This window comes from Bombus pyrosoma, linkage group LG1 (assembly GCF_014825855.1).
Source record: "Bombus pyrosoma isolate SC7728 linkage group LG1, ASM1482585v1, whole genome shotgun sequence".
NCBI lineage: Eukaryota > Metazoa > Arthropoda > Insecta > Hymenoptera > Apidae > Bombus > Bombus pyrosoma.
In genome coordinates this window covers 5,359,939-5,381,614 of record NC_057770.1, presented here as the reverse complement: position 1 = coordinate 5,381,614, position 21,676 = coordinate 5,359,939, and the positions used below count along the sequence as shown (strand labels likewise).

The 21,676-nt window shown below is 36.1% G+C and overlaps 2 protein-coding genes across 8 annotated transcripts in view; one reads left to right on the top strand and one right to left on the bottom strand.

The window, feature by feature from the left end:
• Positions 1-923: 923 nt before the first annotated feature.
• LOC122569582 (odorant receptor 13a-like) lies at positions 924-6,232 on the bottom strand. Its single transcript, XM_043731271.1, has 9 exons — positions 6,196-6,232; positions 5,614-5,736; positions 5,209-5,326; positions 4,874-5,135; positions 4,647-4,811; positions 2,347-2,437; positions 2,129-2,265; positions 1,918-2,050; positions 924-1,841 (listed from the first exon to the last, which is right to left on the bottom strand). The coding sequence occupies exons 2-9, from the start codon at positions 5,680-5,682 to the stop codon at positions 1,791-1,793; spliced, it is 1,026 nt and encodes a 341-aa protein (XP_043587206.1). The 5' UTR covers positions 5,683-5,736; positions 6,196-6,232; the 3' UTR covers positions 924-1,790.
• A 4,314-nt stretch (positions 6,233-10,546) lies between these two features.
• Positions 10,547-21,676, top strand: part of LOC122569658 (schwannomin-interacting protein 1 homolog) — a 36,360-nt gene continuing 25,230 nt past the window's right edge. For 3 of the 7 annotated variants that reach the window (XM_043731045.1, XM_043731056.1, XM_043731027.1), the window contains exons 1-5: positions 10,547-10,876; positions 10,957-11,121; positions 16,733-16,804; positions 19,931-20,229; positions 20,908-21,245. In XM_043731045.1, the coding sequence (XP_043586980.1) occupies positions 11,102-11,121; positions 16,733-16,804; positions 19,931-20,229; positions 20,908-21,245 (729 nt within the window). In that variant the 5' untranslated portion in view covers positions 10,547-10,876; positions 10,957-11,101. Of the gene's footprint in view, positions 10,877-10,956; positions 11,122-16,367; positions 16,432-16,459; positions 16,512-16,558; positions 16,591-16,732; positions 16,805-19,930; positions 20,230-20,907; positions 21,246-21,676 lie in introns of those variants that run through there. The other 4 variants (XM_043731065.1, XM_043731075.1, XM_043731085.1 and 1 more) reach the window with 4 other exon arrangements.

Sequence of the window (21,676 nt, the reverse complement as noted above, 5' to 3'; positions counted from 1 at the left end):
TTTATACTCTCTTTTCCTTCTTTTCTTACTTCTTTCGGCTTTCTCACGCATCCAACGTTTACAATACAATACAAATTTTTACATATTTTACAATTTTCTAACAAAGCTAACCCATGTTTTGACAAATTCCCATGCTGAATCATCATCGCTAGTACCTTTCCTGCTCCACCTTTCCTGCTCCACCAATCCAAGTTAGGAACGCGTTTATTTTATTTACGCATCTTTATTTCACACCTTGTCTTTTCACCCTGTATTTTTACGCTCTTATCATTACCTGCTTTACGCAAAACGTTTCACATTTCCAAACGCTTTTATTTACACATTTACGAGCAACCAACGAGATAATACATTTTCTCATTATCAACGATTAAACTCTCTTTCCCTTCTTCCTCTTGTTAATCCTCTTGCTGCTCGTTGTTATTCGTCGCAGTCCATTTCTCCAGATGCATCGTTCATCCATGCTCGCAGGGCAATTTATACAAAGGAAAACAAACCGATAACGATAACCTATAACCAGACATGAGGTAATTAGAATTATACTTCGCGTTTTATTTACCAGAATTTGCGATCAACGTACCTTTGCGTTAAATTTCCATATACACAAAATATCTTACGTGGCTCCGACCAACGAAAAACTCTGCAACGGTGTAACATGCGCTCGTCAGACGACCGAGTCACCATCATGAACTACGTAGAGTTCGGATCGATCACTTTGTCCAATAAACTATTCTAATACTTTCGAATAAATTTAATATCGTATGAAAGATCCAATCGACGTGTTGCCCTTGTTACGACGCTATTGCGTCGATGTCGTCTTACTTCTCTGTCTTGCATATAATTTTAGTATCGTCTTACTTAGTTTAGTTAAACGAAACTAATGCATACGCTGTCACAGATGTTACCCCACTGTAAGTAGAATTCACTGCAGTGATACTGGTAACTTTTCGCAAATATTTCTCGACGAAATTTATGCGAGTTCGCCCCTTATATGTATACGAAAAAGTTGATTGAAATATTGACTTCTACAACATGTCGAAATATCATCGAAATCGAAGCCTAGTCAGTCTTTCTACAGTTTTGATCGAATCTTCTTTTTAAAACGATCTTTAAAATGGATCCTTAAGATGGATTCCGTGGATTTTTCGTTGAGACAATCATTTTCTATGCAAACTTTTGGAGAAAAGATTCAAATTAAAATACTGGGATTCAACAACTCCTGATTTGATTATAGCTCGGACAAACAAGGGAAGAAAAGCTGTCCCATACGCAATGGCCAGGATTATTGGCATGTTCAAAGACGAGAAAAAGTCGTCAAGCCGATTTAATAATTCGAGGTTGTTTATGATTACATGATGTACACGTAGCATGCAGTATGCTGTAAAATTCACTAACTGTCACTACATATATGTATGCACCTCGAGAAGAATAACGCGCATATACACTTACCTGTACTTACCGAATCTTTGCATTCAAAAATTCAATCACCGTGACGCAACGAGGAGAACGGAAAAACCAAGAAGGAGATCAAAGTCAAGATAAGGTGCGAGTTTCAATATGCGTGCATCATATATTGCCTTTACTTTAATACTTAATTGTTGTTTTGTGTTTTACTTTCTATTTCTAATACTGGTGTTGCTAAACATGCCAGTTGTTGTACCCTGAGTTTTTTAAAACGTATCCTTATATTTATCGCAGAAATAAAATGAAAGCAATCTCTTTATCTATTAAACCCCTACGATATTTATTAAATATGCAACTAAAATATACTGCTTTTTAATTTCGTTAAAAGTTCATGTAGTTGAAAGCAACACGGTAAAATAACTCATTGCTGTTTGAATAATCTGAAAGTATGTGTTACAATAAAATTATGTACAATCTTACCATCGTATGAAATGAGTCGCGATAGAAAGTATTTACCGCGAGAAAAGTTTCCATTGACATGGTCGCTACTTTGAAAGCTGTGATTTTGCTAAATACTAAAGTCCTTGCGAGTAAAAATTTATATAAATTACGACACCTTTTAGGAAATATATACCACATAGCCTCGCATCTAGATGAATTAATTATCAATTAACTCTTGAAATATAAGAGTGCAAACGTTTCAGAAAAGTAAAGGAGGTATTCTTACGCCGCGTTGTACACCTCTTCGCTGTGATTCAATAATCTTTGCCCAGGAAGGCAGAGAACGAATATGTGAGCAGCTTGCGCGAATGTAAATGATCCAAATCGTATCGTATCAGCTGCATTGCCTAGTTTCATTACAGTCTAAAAATAGTGAAGCGTTTACAGATTTGAATCAAAGAAGAATATTCTAATTTAATTATATAATGTTGTACAAATACTCGCTTCGACTCCTGCAATGCTAAGGCAGACAACGTTAAAGAACAATTGAACGAATATGGATTTGGCGAACAATGATTCGACAAGATTACAGTATCTAAGAAAAATAAAATCCATCTGTCGGTGTGGAGTGAAAGAAACAAACAGTATGACTGTACACTAGGATGGACCTTACTCAACTTATTTGTCAAAAATTAATTTTGAATTCTTGTTTTCAAGATACCCCTTAAAATAGTACCACTAGATGAATACATAATCTATGAAAAATTTAGAATCGAACGGCAAATCGTGTCACGTTGACTTTGAAAATTTATTTGTTCTTGTGACTCGTTTCTACGCGTTGCGATACATCGTAAGTATGATATGTCTCACGTGTCTCAGATATATCGTTGAATTTATCTTTTTTTTTTTTCTTTTATCTTCTTACGCAAGCGTAGCCGGCAGTCTCGCGGCGGCCAGATTAAGGAAACAACTAGCCTAAAACCGCCGAATACATTGGTGATATTCATTTTTAAATGAATTATAATAGCCGTTTCTTACAGTCTTGCATGTGCACGTTCTGCACGGCGTCGTTAAGCTCGCCCGATCTTCGTGTATAAACAGAAGATAAGCGGCTGGCGGTCGGTAACTAATACCGACCCCTTTCGCTGTGACAGGCGTACAACTGTAGTAGGCAGAAATACCGGTGTAGCGGTACCGGCGTCTTTTCTCCAATATCACGAAAGCTAAGCGAGTTCAGCCCTTGAATGTACATATCCAAAAATCATTGAAATCGAAGGGTACTTAGCTTTTCTACAGTTTTACGCAATTTCAGGAAGTACAATTGATACACGATACTAGACGAAAAACTAATAGAACTACAAGGAAGCGAAATATTAGAGCCAGAATAATCAGAGGAGGAGATATCGAATAGCCGATATAAGGAACAAAATTGATATCAAAACATTCCTAGATGATAGAGATAAAGCTTTAGCCTCAAGATACTGTCCGATATATAAATATATATATATATATATATATATATATATATATATATATATATGTATAAAGAATTTAACAAATTCAAACGGGGAAGAATACTTAGGCCTTGTATTACCAATAATTTACAGGATTAGGACAATTGTTCAAATATGCTTAGCTGGGAGGCATGAATGTAGTATAGTATCAGAAGGGAAAGGGAAAAAAATAAAAAAAAATGACGGGCAAGTATGCCAACTGTGTAACATGAGAAGGGAAGAAACCTTGAAATTTGAAACACATCACTATTTGATCGCTGTGCGCGATCTTGGCACAAATTCACTTTATTTATGCTTGGTTTAACACTTGACGAATTCGCTTCTACAATGAATTATCATTTACACGACTATTTTGTAGTACAAGAGCGGAACGCGGTCGTTTTTCTATCAGGTCTCGGAATTAGAAACGACTCTCTCTCCTCGAATATCTGATCGATATCGCTAAGAAGATCGTCCTTTTCCTATTCGCCCGGGGCTCGTCCGTTGGCTCTGGCATTCTACACTGCGACTATCAATTACTGTCAAATAACCGAGTTCCGCGGTATGGCAGCGATATAACGTATCTCGATATGTCCCCAATATCAACGATATGGTATACAGAGAGAAGAGAGAAAAGACTTCCAACAGGTACTAAGCATCGAGAACAGAAAAGAGGCAAAAAACATTTTTAATTACGTGCAACCAACGATAAAGATGAGAAGACCGCACTTGGATCGGCAATAAAGCTTAATATATGTGAAAAGATATTTTTATATACAGACATAAATGTGAATATAGCTGTATGTACGTACTGTATGTATATATCATTGTATCGTATAGCGTAATACTAGATATTACATATTAATTATTAAGAGAGAGAGAGAGGGGGGGGCAGAGAGAGTTAAAGCAATATAATAAAATAGCAATATAATATAGGAACTAAGAACTCGATGTAGAAGTCTGATACAGTGTAGGAAACTAGGAATAAGAATGCAACAACCCCTCGTTGTATTAGGCCTTGAGCCTAAATTACAAACAAATAATAATAATAAATATTGTTTCAGAGCGTAAGAAGACAAATTCAACGATAAGATGAACATTTATACTTACTATATATACTACGACGTAGAGAAACTAGTCACAAAAGTAAAAAAATTTTTTGCAAAGTCGATATGATACCATCTCCCGTCGCCTGGTCGATTTAAAATTTTGTACAAATCACTTTTTCATCCAGTAGCACAAGGAGTGTCTCGAAAAACTTTGATAACGGGAGAATCCAAGTCCATCCTACCGTACACTAAGGCTACCGACCTTATTGCATTTTGATATTCTTTTATACAAAGAAACAGTTTCGTACAAATTTTCTTCTCTTCTTCCGGCAATAATTCGGTATTTTTGTAGCTTTCTAATAAACGATAATCCTTTAAATTTATCAAACTACTCGCATCCAAAATGTGCACAGTTCTCAATTCGTAACTAGAAAAATTTCCTTTTCACATCAGAATTTTAAACATAATTGAGATATATGTAAACTTTACCTCACAATTGCGAACAAAGCACAGCCATGTTGGGCGTATAGCATGTACGTAGTATCACAAGATGCAATTAAATTGGCAATCATGGCTATTGTCATGTATGAATGTATGAACAGATAATAAAAATATTGTTGTGTGTCCACGCCATAATCGAGTTCAATTGGAAAGCTTTTCTCTTCTGAATGATTCGAGGGTATAATGAAATCGATTAGCAGCGATATTGCTGGTATCGTTATGTAAGCCACCACTGTTGTGTAAACGTATACTAAGATGGGAATAAGAAAACTTTTTACCCTTTTAAATAACTCTGAAAAAAGTTCGAGATCTCAGACACTTACAGGCATAATAAAGTGTAATTTTTCTTCCTTGTACGTCATAATACCGAAGAATCAGCTTTTCTGGACGATTCGCATAGTAATTGTGGTTATTTTTAATGAACAAGAGTACATCCCTCATCTGTTGAAAGAAGAATAGGACAAACATCATTTAATGAAAATAAAGAAAGAAAAGTTTGTTCTAGATTCTCCTAGAGTGTAGGAATTTGCAAATATATTTTCGAAAGTTTTCTTCATATTTTCATCGTCGTGTGTAAATTTTAATTGCAACGAGAAACAAGTTGCTTTCATCTTGTGAAAATTATTCCCTATGCAACGATTGAAATAGAACCCGTTAATTAAATTAACAAATCGCCCTCAATCCTTGATAAATATTTCTTTGCTAAACGAAATAGATGGATGTAGTACCTTTTTTGTGTTAAAAATTGCGTTGAGATACATCGACATAGAAAGGAAGAGTGCTATGATCGGTGGCATGCATTCGATGGCTAAACCGTAGTTGACACTCAATGCATTGGACAATCCTCTAATCTGGAAAGATCCATATATACGACATAAAATTACAAGAATATGTAAACAAAAGTGTTTGATTACTCGAGAAGAGTTACAAAATTCTATTCCATGCCAAATTATTACATTCTTCTATAAAAGATGTAAATTCTCATTAACATACAAGTATAAATAATTCACTAAACGCTTGAGATTATCTCTTTAAACTGTCATTCACCGATCGTACAAGATCCACGTATCTTAACCTAGTTAAATGATCATTAGCAAATTCGTTTTACGATCACTTAGTCGGGAATTACTGTACTTCAAAAAGAACAATCTCAATTAGATGACCTCCAATAATTTCTCCGCTTGTTTATAATTACAATTGCACAACGTTTATTGTGATGCAAAAGAAAAAAAAAGAAGAAAATATATTATATGAAACAAATGCTATATATTCCAATCAAAAAATCGTATAAAAATAAAATTAATTCACACGTCACGCTGTTAGCTTTACACATCAAGAGGATTAAAGACACCGTCCGCACGAAGGGTTTATTTCATTCTAAAATGAAAATCGTTTTACTGCAGGCAATCATTTTCCTATAGGTTGCTTTCAGCGACTCATTTAATATGATAGCAGTCAGCCGTTTCGCTTATTAAGTATAATGTTCTCCGTATAATCACGAAAAGAAAGAAAGAAAGAAGAGATGATGAAACAACAATCTTCTTTAATTAGCTATCATTTTGCGAATATATCCGACATGAAAGGAATAGAAACTGGAGGGAACCTTGTGGGATAGGTAGACGTGAAAATCTTGTCTCTCCCATTTAATTAATACGGAACAATGAACTGTTTCGGCTATTTAAATAATTAACTGGCCCGTTAATGATTTAACAAGCAAATTATCGTCAATTTCAACTTCGTGCAAGTTTTATTGATTCGTTTTTACACTAGTCTACGACATACGTTGTATGTAAGTCGGAGCAATGAATGAATCGTGATGATAATCGGCATGGATTTCTTCGAGCAGCCTGCCTTTCGATTGAACAAGCGTCTTTTATCATTCGTAGGAGTGTGGCCATTTCAGAATACTCTGCCGAAACTATCAAGGCAAAGTGTTGTTTTAATCCCGATCATCGTTCTCCTTACGGCCGAGGTAATTGAATAGGAGAGAAACGAATTAATTTTTATAATTACATATAACTAGATTGATTCTATTAAAACAAAAGTCTGTAATGATATAGGATAAAATTACAAAAATACACGATAGAATTTTATTATAGTTTCGTCTATGGTTCGATAAATTTGATATATTCCATGCCAAATCATCTTAAAGCACAACTGTTTGATTATAAATTTGCACTGTGTGTTTGTGATAGTGAAAAGGAAATCCACTGTTTAAACGATGTAATATTTCCAATTAAATTAGATAAGTGCGTAAAAATTGCCAAAATTTTGTAATAGGATTTAGCTATTATACAATCTGAAATATATCGATAAATGTAATACCTTATGTTGTAACTGCAAACAAAACAGTTAAGGTGTAACAAGAATACCATATGCAAGGATCACAATGAATTGTCACGTAACAGTGCATCGTTACAGGATTAAAATATTTGTCGGAAACAACATTGTCAACTTGGTAAGGTGAACGCGAAATTTATTGTGCTTTATATATTGTACAGGGTATATAAATATTGTTGGTAATGATCATCACAGCGTGATTCTATATTTTCGATTCGGTGAATGTTTGACTAAAAAAAAGAAAAGTCGTCTGTCAAAATTGTCCTTGAAAGTCAAGGTCAAAAGGTCAGATTTTTTGCTTGCCTCATATTATACTCGTCGCGAAAACCAACTTTGTAACATGAACCACGGGCTGCAACTCAACCGTTCTCCTGAAAAATGATGTTAAAGTTTCAGTAATTATTAAACTGACAGTTCACATGACTGTGTTTAAGTTTACAATGAGAAAGTATTGTAAATAGCGCGTTAATGACGAAACAGCAGGGAACAGTGGGAAATAATGGAAGACCACTACGTGCAGAGATGATTCCTAGGTAACGTGATTTTCAACGATTATATCAGCAATTTGATAATCAAGAATTAATATTGTAACGCGTCTGATCACATTACCGAGCAGGCGGATGCCGCATCCATTGATGGTAAGTTATCGTATTGCTCTTGCTTTTCCACTAATGGGATTATACAGAATAGCTCGTCAAGTGCCAATCAATCGTATGAAAGTGCGAAAAATAATGATGAAATTTGCCACGTTCAAGCACTCCAACCAAATGACTATGCTGCTCGACGAAATTTTTCCCGCTGAATGCTAAATATATTGCAACGCTAACCACGCTTTTGGCAACGTTTGTTTTGTTACAGAAAATTTGTTACAGAAATTCCTAAAAATGGTTGAAAGATTTAATCATGTATGCTTCACCAACAACCTATGGGCAGGAGTTATCGTGAATATGTTGCACCTGTTAACTTGTAACTCTAAGCAACAAAATGAGGCCAATAACGTGGTTCCCAATAATTCTAAGTAATATGAAAGGTGCTGCGACAACATATAACATTTTTAAAATTTACACTACCAGGAGTCATTTAACAATGCAAGCACACTATTGTAAGCGGATCCTAGCTTCTAGGACATAACATTAGGCGTTTACGTAACAAAGACGATATAGATGGATAGGAACGCGATACACAATGATGCACTAGCACAATGTCCTTTTCTTTCTTTTTTCTTTTTTTTTTTCGTCCTGTGCCGTTGCTTTAATGTTCAATATATAAACAAAAAGACTGTCGCTGGATACCTCGGCAACACCTCGGAAGGACAGGTGTTGCTCGTGGACAATTAAGCACCTCTGTGATAGGTTACCAATCTTGATATGTATAATCTTATCAATTTTAAATCATGGATAAAAATTCATAGAATTAATAAATTTTACGTCATTAGGTCAGTGATGAAAGTAAAATGGATAAATGTTGTGGATCAGAAAGCTATCGTTACGTCGATTCTTATTTACGGTCAATTTGTACTTCTGCTTTTATCATTGCCGTAGACGAACGGGCATGTAAAACAGATACGTCGCGTCAGAAATAATATTTACTGTCCGTCAACTAGTAGAACTACTATTAAAATGAAATCTAGGTTTTATTACAACTAAAACATAATCGCAAAAAAATTAAATTTCATATTAAACCTAAGAGAAACATTCGTGTATTGAGACTATATTAAAATTATTGCATCACTCTCTTGATTCATTACCTCTCGATAGGTGACGTTTTCGTTTCTTCTCTAAAAGTAAATATAGTATACAATTAATTTCTTCTTTTTAGGCAACGTAGTTTGATTATTGCGCGATTTTGTTACCTTTATACTTGCCTATCTCGGTTAGAAGAGCACGTATGAACTTTTCTGTAGGACCGTACAATTACATATAGGTTCTTGCAGCGTGAAACCACAGACGAGTATTTATTAGTCAACGATGAAATTAAATAGGTTCTTGGATATGTGAGCGTAATGTTGCTTCCAGCATTTGGCTGATGAGGGGTGAGAGGGGGTGGAGGGGGGAGGGGGGACGGCAGTACTAGTCGGGAAACAACCAGAACAATGAGCAACGTGCGTTAGCAACATACAGCGAACACTCTTATTTCCTCTCTGGTTGAAGACGAGAGGCCGTGTTGCAGGTTACAGCCGCAAGTTATCGCGGTCATGCACGATATTCGACCGCTGATATGTATAGATATTACGAATACCGAGACTCCGTGAAACCGCGTAAGACAACTTGATCGCGGGCATATTGCAGCTTTAGTACGAAGCACCACTATAGGCTGTCCGGTGTACTTCGCTCTGCTGTACTCCCCATAACTCTCACAGCACTCAACATTTCGCCACTACATACATACATACATACATACATACATACCTTATATATTTATAATCTTGTGTGTTTCTATAAGATTTAGTATGTGGCGGCACCCGCCACGGAATTTTCCGCTGGCTCCGCGATGCGAGGCGTTAGGCCGTCAAGAGCGCAGCATCGGCGTGCCTGTTGTGTCATCGATATCCCCATGGTTTTCCTTAGTCAAATTCTCGGAAGAGCAAGCACGTGGCATCTGTCACGGCACTTCTAATGAGCGCGTTCTAGTGGGGATGTCGATGGGCACCGAAAGAAAGAATTCGTTTGTCTCGGATGGTGTCATTCGATCCTGCGCTACGAAACGAAAAACAACTCGGTGTCGAGTCGAAGACGAAATCGACGACGATTAACTTGCGACTTGTGTAGCGACGCTCGCCGTGAGCATTACTTTGTCACGAAACAATAAACTGGACATTATCGTTAAACATCTTCCCGTGTACGTTCATTAGCCCCACGATACTCATAATCACCTCAAATACGAAAACTCTATAATGCTATACGATTTCAAACACGATTCGCACGAATATAAATACGTACCCACAAATTTCAGGTATTACTTTATTTGTAAACAATCTGTTTGTAAGAGTTATTAGTTCCTATTCCCTCCAATCAGAACTGTGGTTAACAATAATTCTCCTGTTCACGAGTTAGGAGGTTTCTAATTGTGGTATATAGGTATACTTTTACACGATTGACGTAAAACTGTGTTAATACACAGTTTGTCCTACCTTTTAGTACTACTAACAGTAAAATGCGTGAACGAAGAAGTTTGTCTTGTTTGATATCGAGCTACTTGAAAACAAACTCTCGTTCACCTCGAACGGTGGCGTCAGCAACCCCGACGTCGCCCACGCGCATGCACTACCCTGATCGGGGGTTGAGAATGAGGCGACGAGCAGCAGAGAGGGAGAGAGAAATCGAACGCCAACACCGTTTCTCACAGTTTCCTCTTGTTGTTCGCGCGTGCATCAAAAATATTTTGCATAATCGCTGCGTGGCTCTCAGTGGACGTGGAAACGACGAAGAACAGGACTTGAAATCGGCATTTTCGCTTCAGAATTAAAATCCGAAAGAAAATAATAATTTTATGATAACACCCGCGTCTCTTCTATCGTGATTCTGGTGGATTCGATCGTGGAATGCGAGGGCTGCGACATTATCATCGAGGACATCGTGAAAGCTAAGGACTCGGTTTGATCATAGCTAGGAAACGCTAAGGAATAACTGCTGATTACTAGCGAAAAGGCATGTAAGTAAAAATAAAGTTTAATATGATACGTTCAGGATGCTCGTATACATGTGAATTGGGTAACCATGGAGTCCACACAGAGTCGTACGTGACAATATGGAGGAAAGGCGAGTCGCGTGACGCAAGGACGCTGAAAGACGCGTTCTCGTGCTACTGTTTGGGAAAGGAGCTTGGTGGAATTTCTAAAAGGTGGATTTTACGAAAGGATTTTGTCGGTTTGGAACTATGCAACGTACGAGAGACGAGTGAGTCGTTCGTTGCATGTCCGATTTAACGAAATGCGAGATACGTACGATATGTAGAAGCGGTAACGAGAGATAATTTAGATTATGTGAGATAATTTTAGATTACAAGTGTTTAGGCATTGTTGGATTGCGAGATGGGTAGTTAATGTTTATGTTTTTAAGTTAAGATGATTAAATGAACTCACGCTTACGCGGAAAATATTGAATTCGCTTGTACCTTATTCTACTATATAGAGAATATTTATCGTATCAGTAATTAATTGAATAATATTCATGGTTACAGAAAGTAAGTACTAATATCTTTTTCTCGTGTATATTTATAATTAGTGCCCGTGTAGCATTTTTATTTTGGTTTCAGTTTGGTTTACTTATTGCATTGATAATTTAAGGGACTTCAATATTTTTGTTAAAATTACAGATAATTCTGATAATTATTAGTTACATTTGTGAATACAGCCACAAAGGCAAAGGTCTCTACAAAAGGTCTCTACACAATTTTGCTCGTTTAACTTTTCAGCAAGATAATGTACATAGTATGTTATTTGGAGAAATTGAGTTCTAAATATTCGAATATGTTTTTTTGCAATTGCTTGACGTACGTACGGTTTACATACGTATAAGAATATGGTACGATGTATGAATATGAATGCATGTAAACCAGAACGATGTGTGTATGTATGTGCAGGCCTGGATATGTGAGAAGCGAAGGAAAAACGGCTCACAATTGATGAAAAGAAGCGAAGACGGTTATACATGTAGTTATGATACGCGAGGACAACACTTGTATTGCCCTACTTTCGGTCTAATAATTTTTTTCTTTTTTTTTTTTTTTTTAACTTATAAATTATTTTATTTAAGCTTAAAAGACAGACAGTATCTCTGGTTTCTCTTTCAAAACCTTATTCTACGTATATATACGGGCTCGTCCGGGATAAAGACGGGATCTACGACTACACGAGGTAGTGACGAGAAAAAAAGAAGTTGACTAACGAAGAAGACAAATGAGGATAGATGAGTCATCTAGAAAAGAAGTTGAGAAAAAGAGTTTGCACTACATTGCAAACTGTTAGTGGGAAAACATTAATCGGATAATGAAAATATCGTAGAAAGAAACAAAAGATGTACTTGTAAGTTTAATCATTCAATGGCCAATGTCAATGTATGACAGCTGAATGTTGTAAAGTATGTGTAGAGTCCTCCAAGCCCAATAAATAGGAACAGTAACAATGGAAAGTCAAGATGGTATGTTGGACTCTTTGGTCCAACGTCCGATTACGTAAATTCCGATTTCCTTAAGGCCTCTCCTCCTCGCATTGCCACATGCTCCTACATCGATATAGTATAGGTGCAAGTATTGATATTTAAATGATATGGTTATCAATCTCCGCGGTGATTCAACAAAAGAATAGAATCTGCGACCTCTGGCTATAGCCAGAAGTGTGTCGTGTGTTATATGATACGATGGTACCGCGAAGTCTGGTATCATATATGTATTATAGCATGAAACTTGGAGCGAGTAACATCATCCTTACCGCATTAAAGTGTTTGATTTTTGAGAAAAATATTTAAAAAAAAAAACATATTATAAACATTATATTGTATCAGGTATTCTTTGATTTACGATACCAAAAAAGATATAACGTTACTCAATGTTATGAAAATATATGTATATAGAATATGTTAAATCTTTTATACTTTGCAATATTAAAAGAGTAGCTATATATTCTTTTATTTTTCTTAATTATCTCGATAACTATGGCTTAATCGGTAAGGTGGCGATTCTACGTATGTGAATAAATTAATCGGAAATAAATGATAGAAAAGGAATTTGTTCAAAAAGGTTTTGTTCATTTAGTATAGTATTCGTAATTGAAACGCCTAAAAATTGATATCTTTTAATCGATCAATTTTTTGATAAATCTCTTCAAGACTTATAATGATCAACAGTTTCCATTTAAACAAAAATCAATCTTTTCCCAACAAATGTTTTCATAAAAATGTCGAAAATGGACAATTATTATTTTTGGTGCTTGCTTCAAATCCATTTCCAAACACTAATTTTTCTCCTCACAAGCGATGTTAAGATAAATAGAAGGAACGACAGTTTTTACAATCCTTGTTTAACCAACTAACTTTACAGGTTCATTAAGCTACAAACAATCTAACGCGGATTAAAGGAATGAAATAACGATTTTTATCATCCCTGTGTGTTTCACCATCAATCCAACCCCTTTATCAGCCCTCCCTCCTCCTACTATCAATGAAACAACGTCTAAATGGTTCTATAGTATACGAAGGGCTTGCATTGTGTTCAAAATTCTCGTCAATTACTCAAACGAAGAAAACTTGTTATATTATAGGCAGACAAATTGTTTCATACTCATTCAAAAAACTTGCGATTTATGTTGCGCCGCCTTTTTCACGTGCTTATCCAATCATTCCAGCTGTTGAGCGAACACTTCTCTAATATCCATGCCACGATTGTAGCACGTGGCCTTAAACGAAACTCACTACCAGGAAGGGTAGAAAGGACACAGTCGATCGATGCGTTCCTGTATCTACGATGTACATAATGTATAGCACGCAACCCAAGCGGAGACAGTTAAAAGTTAAAGGGCTTGCAAGAGAAAACGTGATAGGGATAATAGAGAGGGGAGAGGAAGGTATACGAATCTTCTTTTGCTCGGAAAAATAGTCCGGTGGTTCATAGATCACAGTGCATATGCAATATGCAGCTCTCATTCTCTTTCATCGTGGACTCTCTTTTCTTCTCATTATCCAACGAACATCCGTGCCTTACGTAAAACAAATAATTGTTACACTATTACACTATGTAATATAGATTATTTGAATTATAAAATACAGTATGCTGGAGAAAATGTAAAAAGAAAAAAGGAAAAATGATTTTTCGCAAATTTGCACTAATTCTAAGGCAAAGTTTTATAAAGCTCAGTTTGTTAATTTCGTTCCAATTAAGAAAACCGAAGGCAATATCTCTTTTCATTTTCGCTTAAACGTTAACTAACCTATTTTATTGTTTACTTTTTAATTCGACCAGACGACGCATGTTCATTCTACCTTGTACTGATTGTATACTAATCTTCTAAAAAATGATGGTAATTATCGTAATAGATATTGTAATGAAGCTCTCAATGATTTTCGAAAATCTTCTCCTTAATATTTAATTGGCGTATTTTACTATTATTATTATCAAATTAGCAGAATTACGTACTATTATCAGTACGCTGAGTGATTTTTATTTTTGCTTTCTTCCTGAATTAAATTCGTCGATATTTCCAAAAATTTAAGTCTTAGTAAGTAATTGCTAGATGTCTGTTAGTTATCTTTCAATTATTATTAATGGAAAATTAGTAAAATTACTAGTACTATGATTAGTATTCAGTGAGATTCCTATTTTGTATCTAGTACCTTGCGTTTTCTCCCTTGAGAAAATACGTCGTTATCATAAAGAAAAATATATAGGCATAGCTGAAATAGATATGAATCGCTTTAATTATAGGATAGGCTACTTTGCACGAGATTCGAATAAGGGCAGGTCAAGAAATTCTCCGTGAATTGTTCCGTTAATTACCTCTTTGAAGTGCTTTGAGAATTGAGGTGAACGGATGAGAAAATAGAAGCCATAAGAAATAAGTAGGCGTGGAATAACAGAAATAAAATACAAGGCTAGTAAAACCCATACATACTTGCGTAAGGTAATCCATTGTTGGTTACGGGCCTTCTACGAACGATAAACAGTGCAGAAAGCAAAATCGCTTGGTATACATTGACGAGATCGTGGAATATCGTAGAAGAGCAAGAGATTTATTTAAAATAAGCGAACAAAATATGTAAATCTTTTATTTATTTATGTTGTTTATATATATTCATTCGTATGTAAGCCTTTTGAAATCTTCTATCAATGTAAATATTAAAGGTCTTTAGGATTAAATAAAAGAAATAGAAAATAATTGAAATAAAAGTTTATGATATAATTCTGCTCTTTCTGTTTATTTTACTACTGCTTCAACTGAGATATCCGATATTTATTGCTAATAAGGAGAAGACGTTTTAGAAAATTTATGAAAATTGTTTTCATTGCGATATTTAGAAATACATATGTATACATGTATATAGTCCGTAAATGTAAACTCAAGGATATCAGATTTTCTTACGTTTCATTCATTAATTTGTTGAAAATATAAAAAAAAAAAGACAACAGATGAAGAATTAAAATATCTTACTGTATCTTGTAGACAAGTTTAACATTGAAATGATACAATAAAAATATGTTGCAGAATATATTACGGAATGCATTATAGAATTAATGAAATAGTGTACATTGCAAGCATTCCGTATACATAAAGTGTTTCAAGATAAAATTCCAACGAAAAGATTTTAATTATAGAGTACTAAATGAAATATGTAACGCTTAAATCAAACAACTTTCTATGTAACTAAAGACTGGGGACTTGTGCAAAACCAGAAAGTCAGGAAAATAATACTTTGCTTAAAAACAACGTTCATTCGCTAAAAGAACAATTTCAAAAGTGACATTTAAAATTTCGTACTTATCAAAATATCAAAGAAATTAACATATGACAAATATTTTCGCTCAAACAGACAACGTAATATTCGCTATCTGCACTAAAACGATCTTTTTAATTATACCAAAATCATTCGATTTTTAAGCACCATATTTTAAAACCATGCGATTGAGATCAGGTTCCCAGAGAAACCCGCGCAAATGCATCTCTCGAGCCGAAAGCGTGATGGAAGCAACGATCGATTAAACGTTTCCCACTATGCCTGCCAAACCTTTCAAAAATATTCCTTTCGAAAGTAGAACCTAACCAAATATAAAGGATATCCTCGTGTAATCAAAATGTCTGCAATACTAGTAAAACTTCGGAAAAAACAGCAACTTTTAACTAGTCGAGAAATCGGAATGGTGAAGAAAAATGACGATGAAAATGATAAAGAATCGTTTAAAATACATGTTGCATAGGAAGAGAAAGCACAGAAAGAGAAAGAGAAAGAGAAAGAGACAGAGTGTGAGGAAGAGGAATAGGAAGAGGAAGAGGAAGAGGAAGAGGGGGAGAGAGAGAGAGAGAGAGGAAGATAGAAAGAGGGAGAGAAAGACGGAGCAGGAGGAAGAAGGTAGGGATAGAGTGGGCGAAAAAGAGACAAGGTAGAATGGTGACGAGAGTGGTAGGAGAGTGAAAGGAGAGCAAACGAGGGTGTTGGTTGCGAGTCGATAAACCACGGGAAACGCGAGCACCCTTGCGCACGACTTCAACATGGCGGTCGGTAAGTCCCATTCCTCTTTTCCTTAGAACCCTCGGGCTGGTAGAGAGGAAAGAGAAGAGTTATTGGTCATTTTACAATAGGTTCGATCCAGCGTTTTTCTTCCTTCGCTCCGACAGTGAAATGAAATGATTCCGTGGGATTGATGGATATCGCGGCCATGTGCGTGCGTGCGTGCGTGTGTGTGTGTGTGTGTGTGTGTGTGCTTTATCGTGTTTTATCGTGTTTTATCGTGCAAAAGCAGAAAGAATCCTTTCAATCCACCTGATTAACCAACCAGTCTGTCTTGGAACTGTGTTTTCAGACGAGGATTCGATATGCGGCTCAAGGAGGCTGTCGTCTCGATACCGCTGCATCCTGGAGGATTGAACAACAAGTAAGTGCAACTGCAAATTCGTTGAGTCAAAACCGGGTTAGTCGATGTTCGTGATCCGTCTTCACCGTTCCGTAATCGCACAATTTCGTTTCGTCACCGTGGTCGTCATCGTGATCCTCATTGTAATCGTGATCGTGATCGTGATCGTGATCGTGGTCGCTTTCGTTCGAAACGAGCTTTTTCACGAAAAAGGTTAAACAGTGGTATCAAGGTTTCCGTGAGCAGAAACAGTATTTCGTGCGACAAAAAGTTTTCTTTCAGTCGTTCTAATTGGAAATTTCTAAACGAATAATAAGGCTCTCTTGCCATCTTTTCCCCGCTAACTAGATCGAAATTTGTGTTTTGTTATCTTTCTTATCGGTTTTTCTTAGATTGACTATATTTTTATTCGTTCGATCAAAGATACGAACTTTGTTGTAAGTGAAAAATTTAGGGGGGTGTTCGATATTACGTTTTTTCGGGCTGGTTTTAATATTGTTGCGTCAACATTTTTAATGTTGTTGCGCTTAATTTGAAATGGTCATTTAGCATCGTTTAATCATCGCTGTAATAATTCCCATGAAATTAATTATTTTGCATTTTTGTTCTTCGATGAATACTATCACGAGAGTGAAGTGAAACATTAAGAGATTCACATGAATAGCATTGTCATGAACTTGAGTGCAATATTTATTTCAATATCGATTAATCACGTTTCACTTAATACTGCATCCTTTTTCTTTATTATCGTTAAGTAGAGTAGCTGATAATTCTTTGTAGAATTAGTAATTAGCTCACAGCTTAACAGCGTAGCTTTCACTGATCTAGCAACGAATAGCTTTAAATGTTACTTAACTAGTTTAAATCGTAGAATATTTATTCCGTGCCTTATTATTAGCAATGCCAAGGCATTTAACTGAAAAGGAAAAACCATAAGGTTAGTGTTGACTCTAAACGGTTCCCTTTTCATAGAGTTTACCGTATACATATAATATACATATACTCATTTGTATTCATTCTTATTATTTCTCTCTTGTTGTCTCCATTTTATTCACGCATTCCAAATATTCGTGCTTCTTACGATGTCGATGAGAAAGTAGAACGAGATTAAAGTAATTATTTACCTCGTTTAGATTCTAATTTATCGATGTTGTCATTTATAAATATTTCAACCTTTTCCAAATGCATCAAACACATATACACATACACGCACGCGCACGCGCACGCGTACTCACACGCATATACTATACATACAGATCACAATAAATGATTGTGCCGCATGTGTTTTGTAACCCTTCCTCCCCCTCCCCTCTCCTCCTCCTGCCTCCCGCCCCAAGACACGAGTTTTTTGAGAAAACAGTCTTACAGTTACACGTGCCTTGCCTAGCGAATAAAAAAATTTCCTTTGGTCGTTCAGTGATTTTTATAATTCTCTCCTGTAAATATCCTTAGACGTAAGGATCGTACATATCCTTAGCAAGCGATTACGCGAAATTAATAGTAATTTTATTTCCTTTAGTATGGTGTGTTGCCTTCATTAGATAGAGTTACGTTATCCCTTTTTAATATTCGAAAACGTTGCCGCCGTGTGCACGAGATTATGCGAGACCTTATTTTCTATAACACACGCGACACGACCGGATAGAAAATAGTCTTTTCGTGTTCTAACGACGAATGTTCGAACCATCGCATACATCTATCTCTGTCTTTGTGATCCCATGGCAATGAAATTGCACATTAACGCACTAATCACTTTCCTCGGTTGATTCAAAGATTCGACGGAAGCTAGCTTGAACGATGCCCTTCTGCGTTGCCTAACTCAACTTAAACTCAATTTAACGACCACCTACTGTTTGATCTCATAGATACATATTTGTAGATACTTTCTCCAATCAATGATTGAATTAATCTCTTTCATAGAAATCTATGAAATTCCTCCTAATAAAAGAGGGAAGAAAGATGAATGTTGTTGGTTAATTTCTTATTAAGTTGGTTATTAAGAAAGTAAGTTGAAATAGAATTGAGAATTAATATTTGATTGATTTTCGAACAAAATTTGTTGACTTGTCTATATAGGGAAATTGACAGCGATGTCGATAAAATAAAAGAAAGAAACAAAAAGTTAGGGGGGGGGGGAAAGAAAATTAAATACCTGAAAGGAATACCTGAAAATACACTACATATGTCGTTTACAGGAAGTATAAACAGTTTTTTCGTATGCTTTGAGAATAAGTAATTCGCACAATTTTTTAAACGAAGTGAGAAAATAAAAATTCAATAAGTTTTAATCAATACCTGTTCAAGGTATATGTAATATTTAATTATAGAAATCGACAGTTGGTTAACAGTAACAGTTTCATTTTAAACCATTTTTGAAACGAGCTACAGTTTGGCAAATAATTGCGCGCGTACTTCCAAACGGGACGCTGTATTGATATGTACAATATACACACATATAAATGAAACTGCAAAAAAGTTACTTCATCTCTGATTTCAATGATTTTTGGATACGTTAAAACACGTTGACATCTTGAACAATTTTTTCCTGTTAAACGTATAACCGGCGATCCCGCTTTGTTTTCACGATATTCGCATAAATCTGTCAATACCACTACCTATGTATCCTGTTTAAATCCAACTCAAATCTAGCACTTATCTTTTGTTTATTCTACAATACGTATACACACGCGCGAGCGCGCACGTCAGTTTCTTTAAGCCCGCCATCGCTTACATCAAGCGATAACAATTATTCCGTTGTTTCGTAAAATAATATCGATTGATCAAGCGAGTGATGTGTAAGCTTTTATCAAGTTTTACCAAAAATATTTTAATTATTCTAATTACAATGTAATTAAAATACAAAACGCGTTCGAAGAAAAAGCAACGATAATCGCGCGTCGAGGTCCAAGAAAGTCAGTAAATAAAGCATTGCGCGATAAAGCTGAATTAGTAGTTGCTCGTAATCGCAAATTTAATTATTCGCAAAATTAGAGCGATATGAAAGAGCAGAGTGTAGCTCGTGCCACCTTGCAGACGTCTTACATGGGTGTGCTGCCTCTACTATATTTGCATCGTCATAGATCGTACGGGCCACGGCTAACGGAACGTATCGATCCATTTGGACTTATTTCTCTGTCTCACTCGCAGTCAGTTACGTAGGAGCGACCAGAACCAGCCGATCGTCGAGGAGATCGGAAATCGTAACGGAACTTCGTCGACGACCGTAGATACGGTCGCCAGGGGCCAAATCAACACCGAATTCGTTGTGGAAGTTGCGCAGGATTTTCGCGTCGCCGAAGACACGACCACGTGGTCCTCGTTTGCCATCACCCGCGAAAACGTGCAAACCAATAGCTCGAACAACGAGACCAGCAACCTGAACAACAACCTGACAGTTCCGAGAATCTGTAGGAACAGTTCCGTGGAGAGTTTGGCCGACTACGAAGGTAATCATTGTTTTTTGAAATAAGAGAAATTTTATATATGATTTGTGTAGTTTAGACAGTTCGATCAAAGTAGAAGACGAACGGAATGTTTTTGACACGCGGATTTTGATATCTTGCAGAATGACAAGTACATAACTCGTTGATCCATTGCGTTCCGTCATCTTTCTCGCAAAACTTTAATGTCGTATTATTCTACAGATACACGATGGACTTGATTTAATGGACGAAATTTGAGTAGCAAAGGTGATTTAGGTCAAAGATTCTATTGGAAGATGACTATGAGCGCTGTGAAAATGCGGATCTTTTTATGATTCCGAAAAAAGAGATTCCTTACGTTTACATTGTCAATTCAGCACTTCCAGTCGCATTTCCAGCACTTTCGGCTAATTTACTAATTAATTAGTATTAATTAATTACTATAGTGCAATAATAGGGAATTCTAGTAATAGTATAAGAGTTTACAAACAGCCATTACATGTATATCTGCAATTGCCGGAGCAGCGAATCGAACCATGTGAGAATGTTTAAGATCAACACGTGTGATTTAATGAAACGATTCAATGAAACTATCGCCCGGTGACGGGCGTCTGGTGCAGCTGTGATGAGTCAGTCAGTGGCATGCTATGATTATGAATAATCAGTATTCCGGCAATGTGCGACGAGCATGAAATTCCGCAGGGCGTAACTCCTCTCACGAAGACTCGTCCCACGAGTTGACACCGTCCGAGTGGTCTGACTGGTCCGAGGAGGGAAATTTGCCTTCAGGTTGTCGCGGTATCGTCAACCCTAACTATCCTGGCTTTCAACATCTGGCGCCTTCTCTTCTATCGGACACAGATCTGACAGAGGATGAACACGAGAGCTGTCCCGATTATACAAGGTTGAACGACATCGACACCAGACCAGCTGAGAACGACAACGAGTACAACAACAACGTTGAAGACAGCATTAATCATTTGTGCGGTCAAAGGAACGAGAGGAAGATTTTTTATGAGAAACCTAAGTTTAATATACAGGTAAATAACATGCTTACGGATTTTGATCATTCGTTGTTTAGGAAATGAATACTCATCGAAGAAGCTGATTACTGCTGAAGGGTTTAAAGGACTGTAAGTAAAGGTGAACAAAGGAGGGTAAAATGTAGCGAGCGATATCTTTCTTTTCTCTTTTCTTTTTTTCTTTTTTTTATGGTGCACATCGTGAAATTACTTCCAATTATTATCTTTATTTTTATTATTATTTGATATTTATATAATATTTGGCAAAATGTAATTTTCAAAATAAAGACAATGATCGAATACTGTAGGCATGGATTAGGTTCGGTCGGTCGATCTAGCCAACATCGATTTATAAAATTTACCATAGCTTGGTTGTTTTTCAAAAATTCCAAAGTGGAATTTGAAAAAGATATATAATATACAGCGATTACAAAAAATATTTGCACATC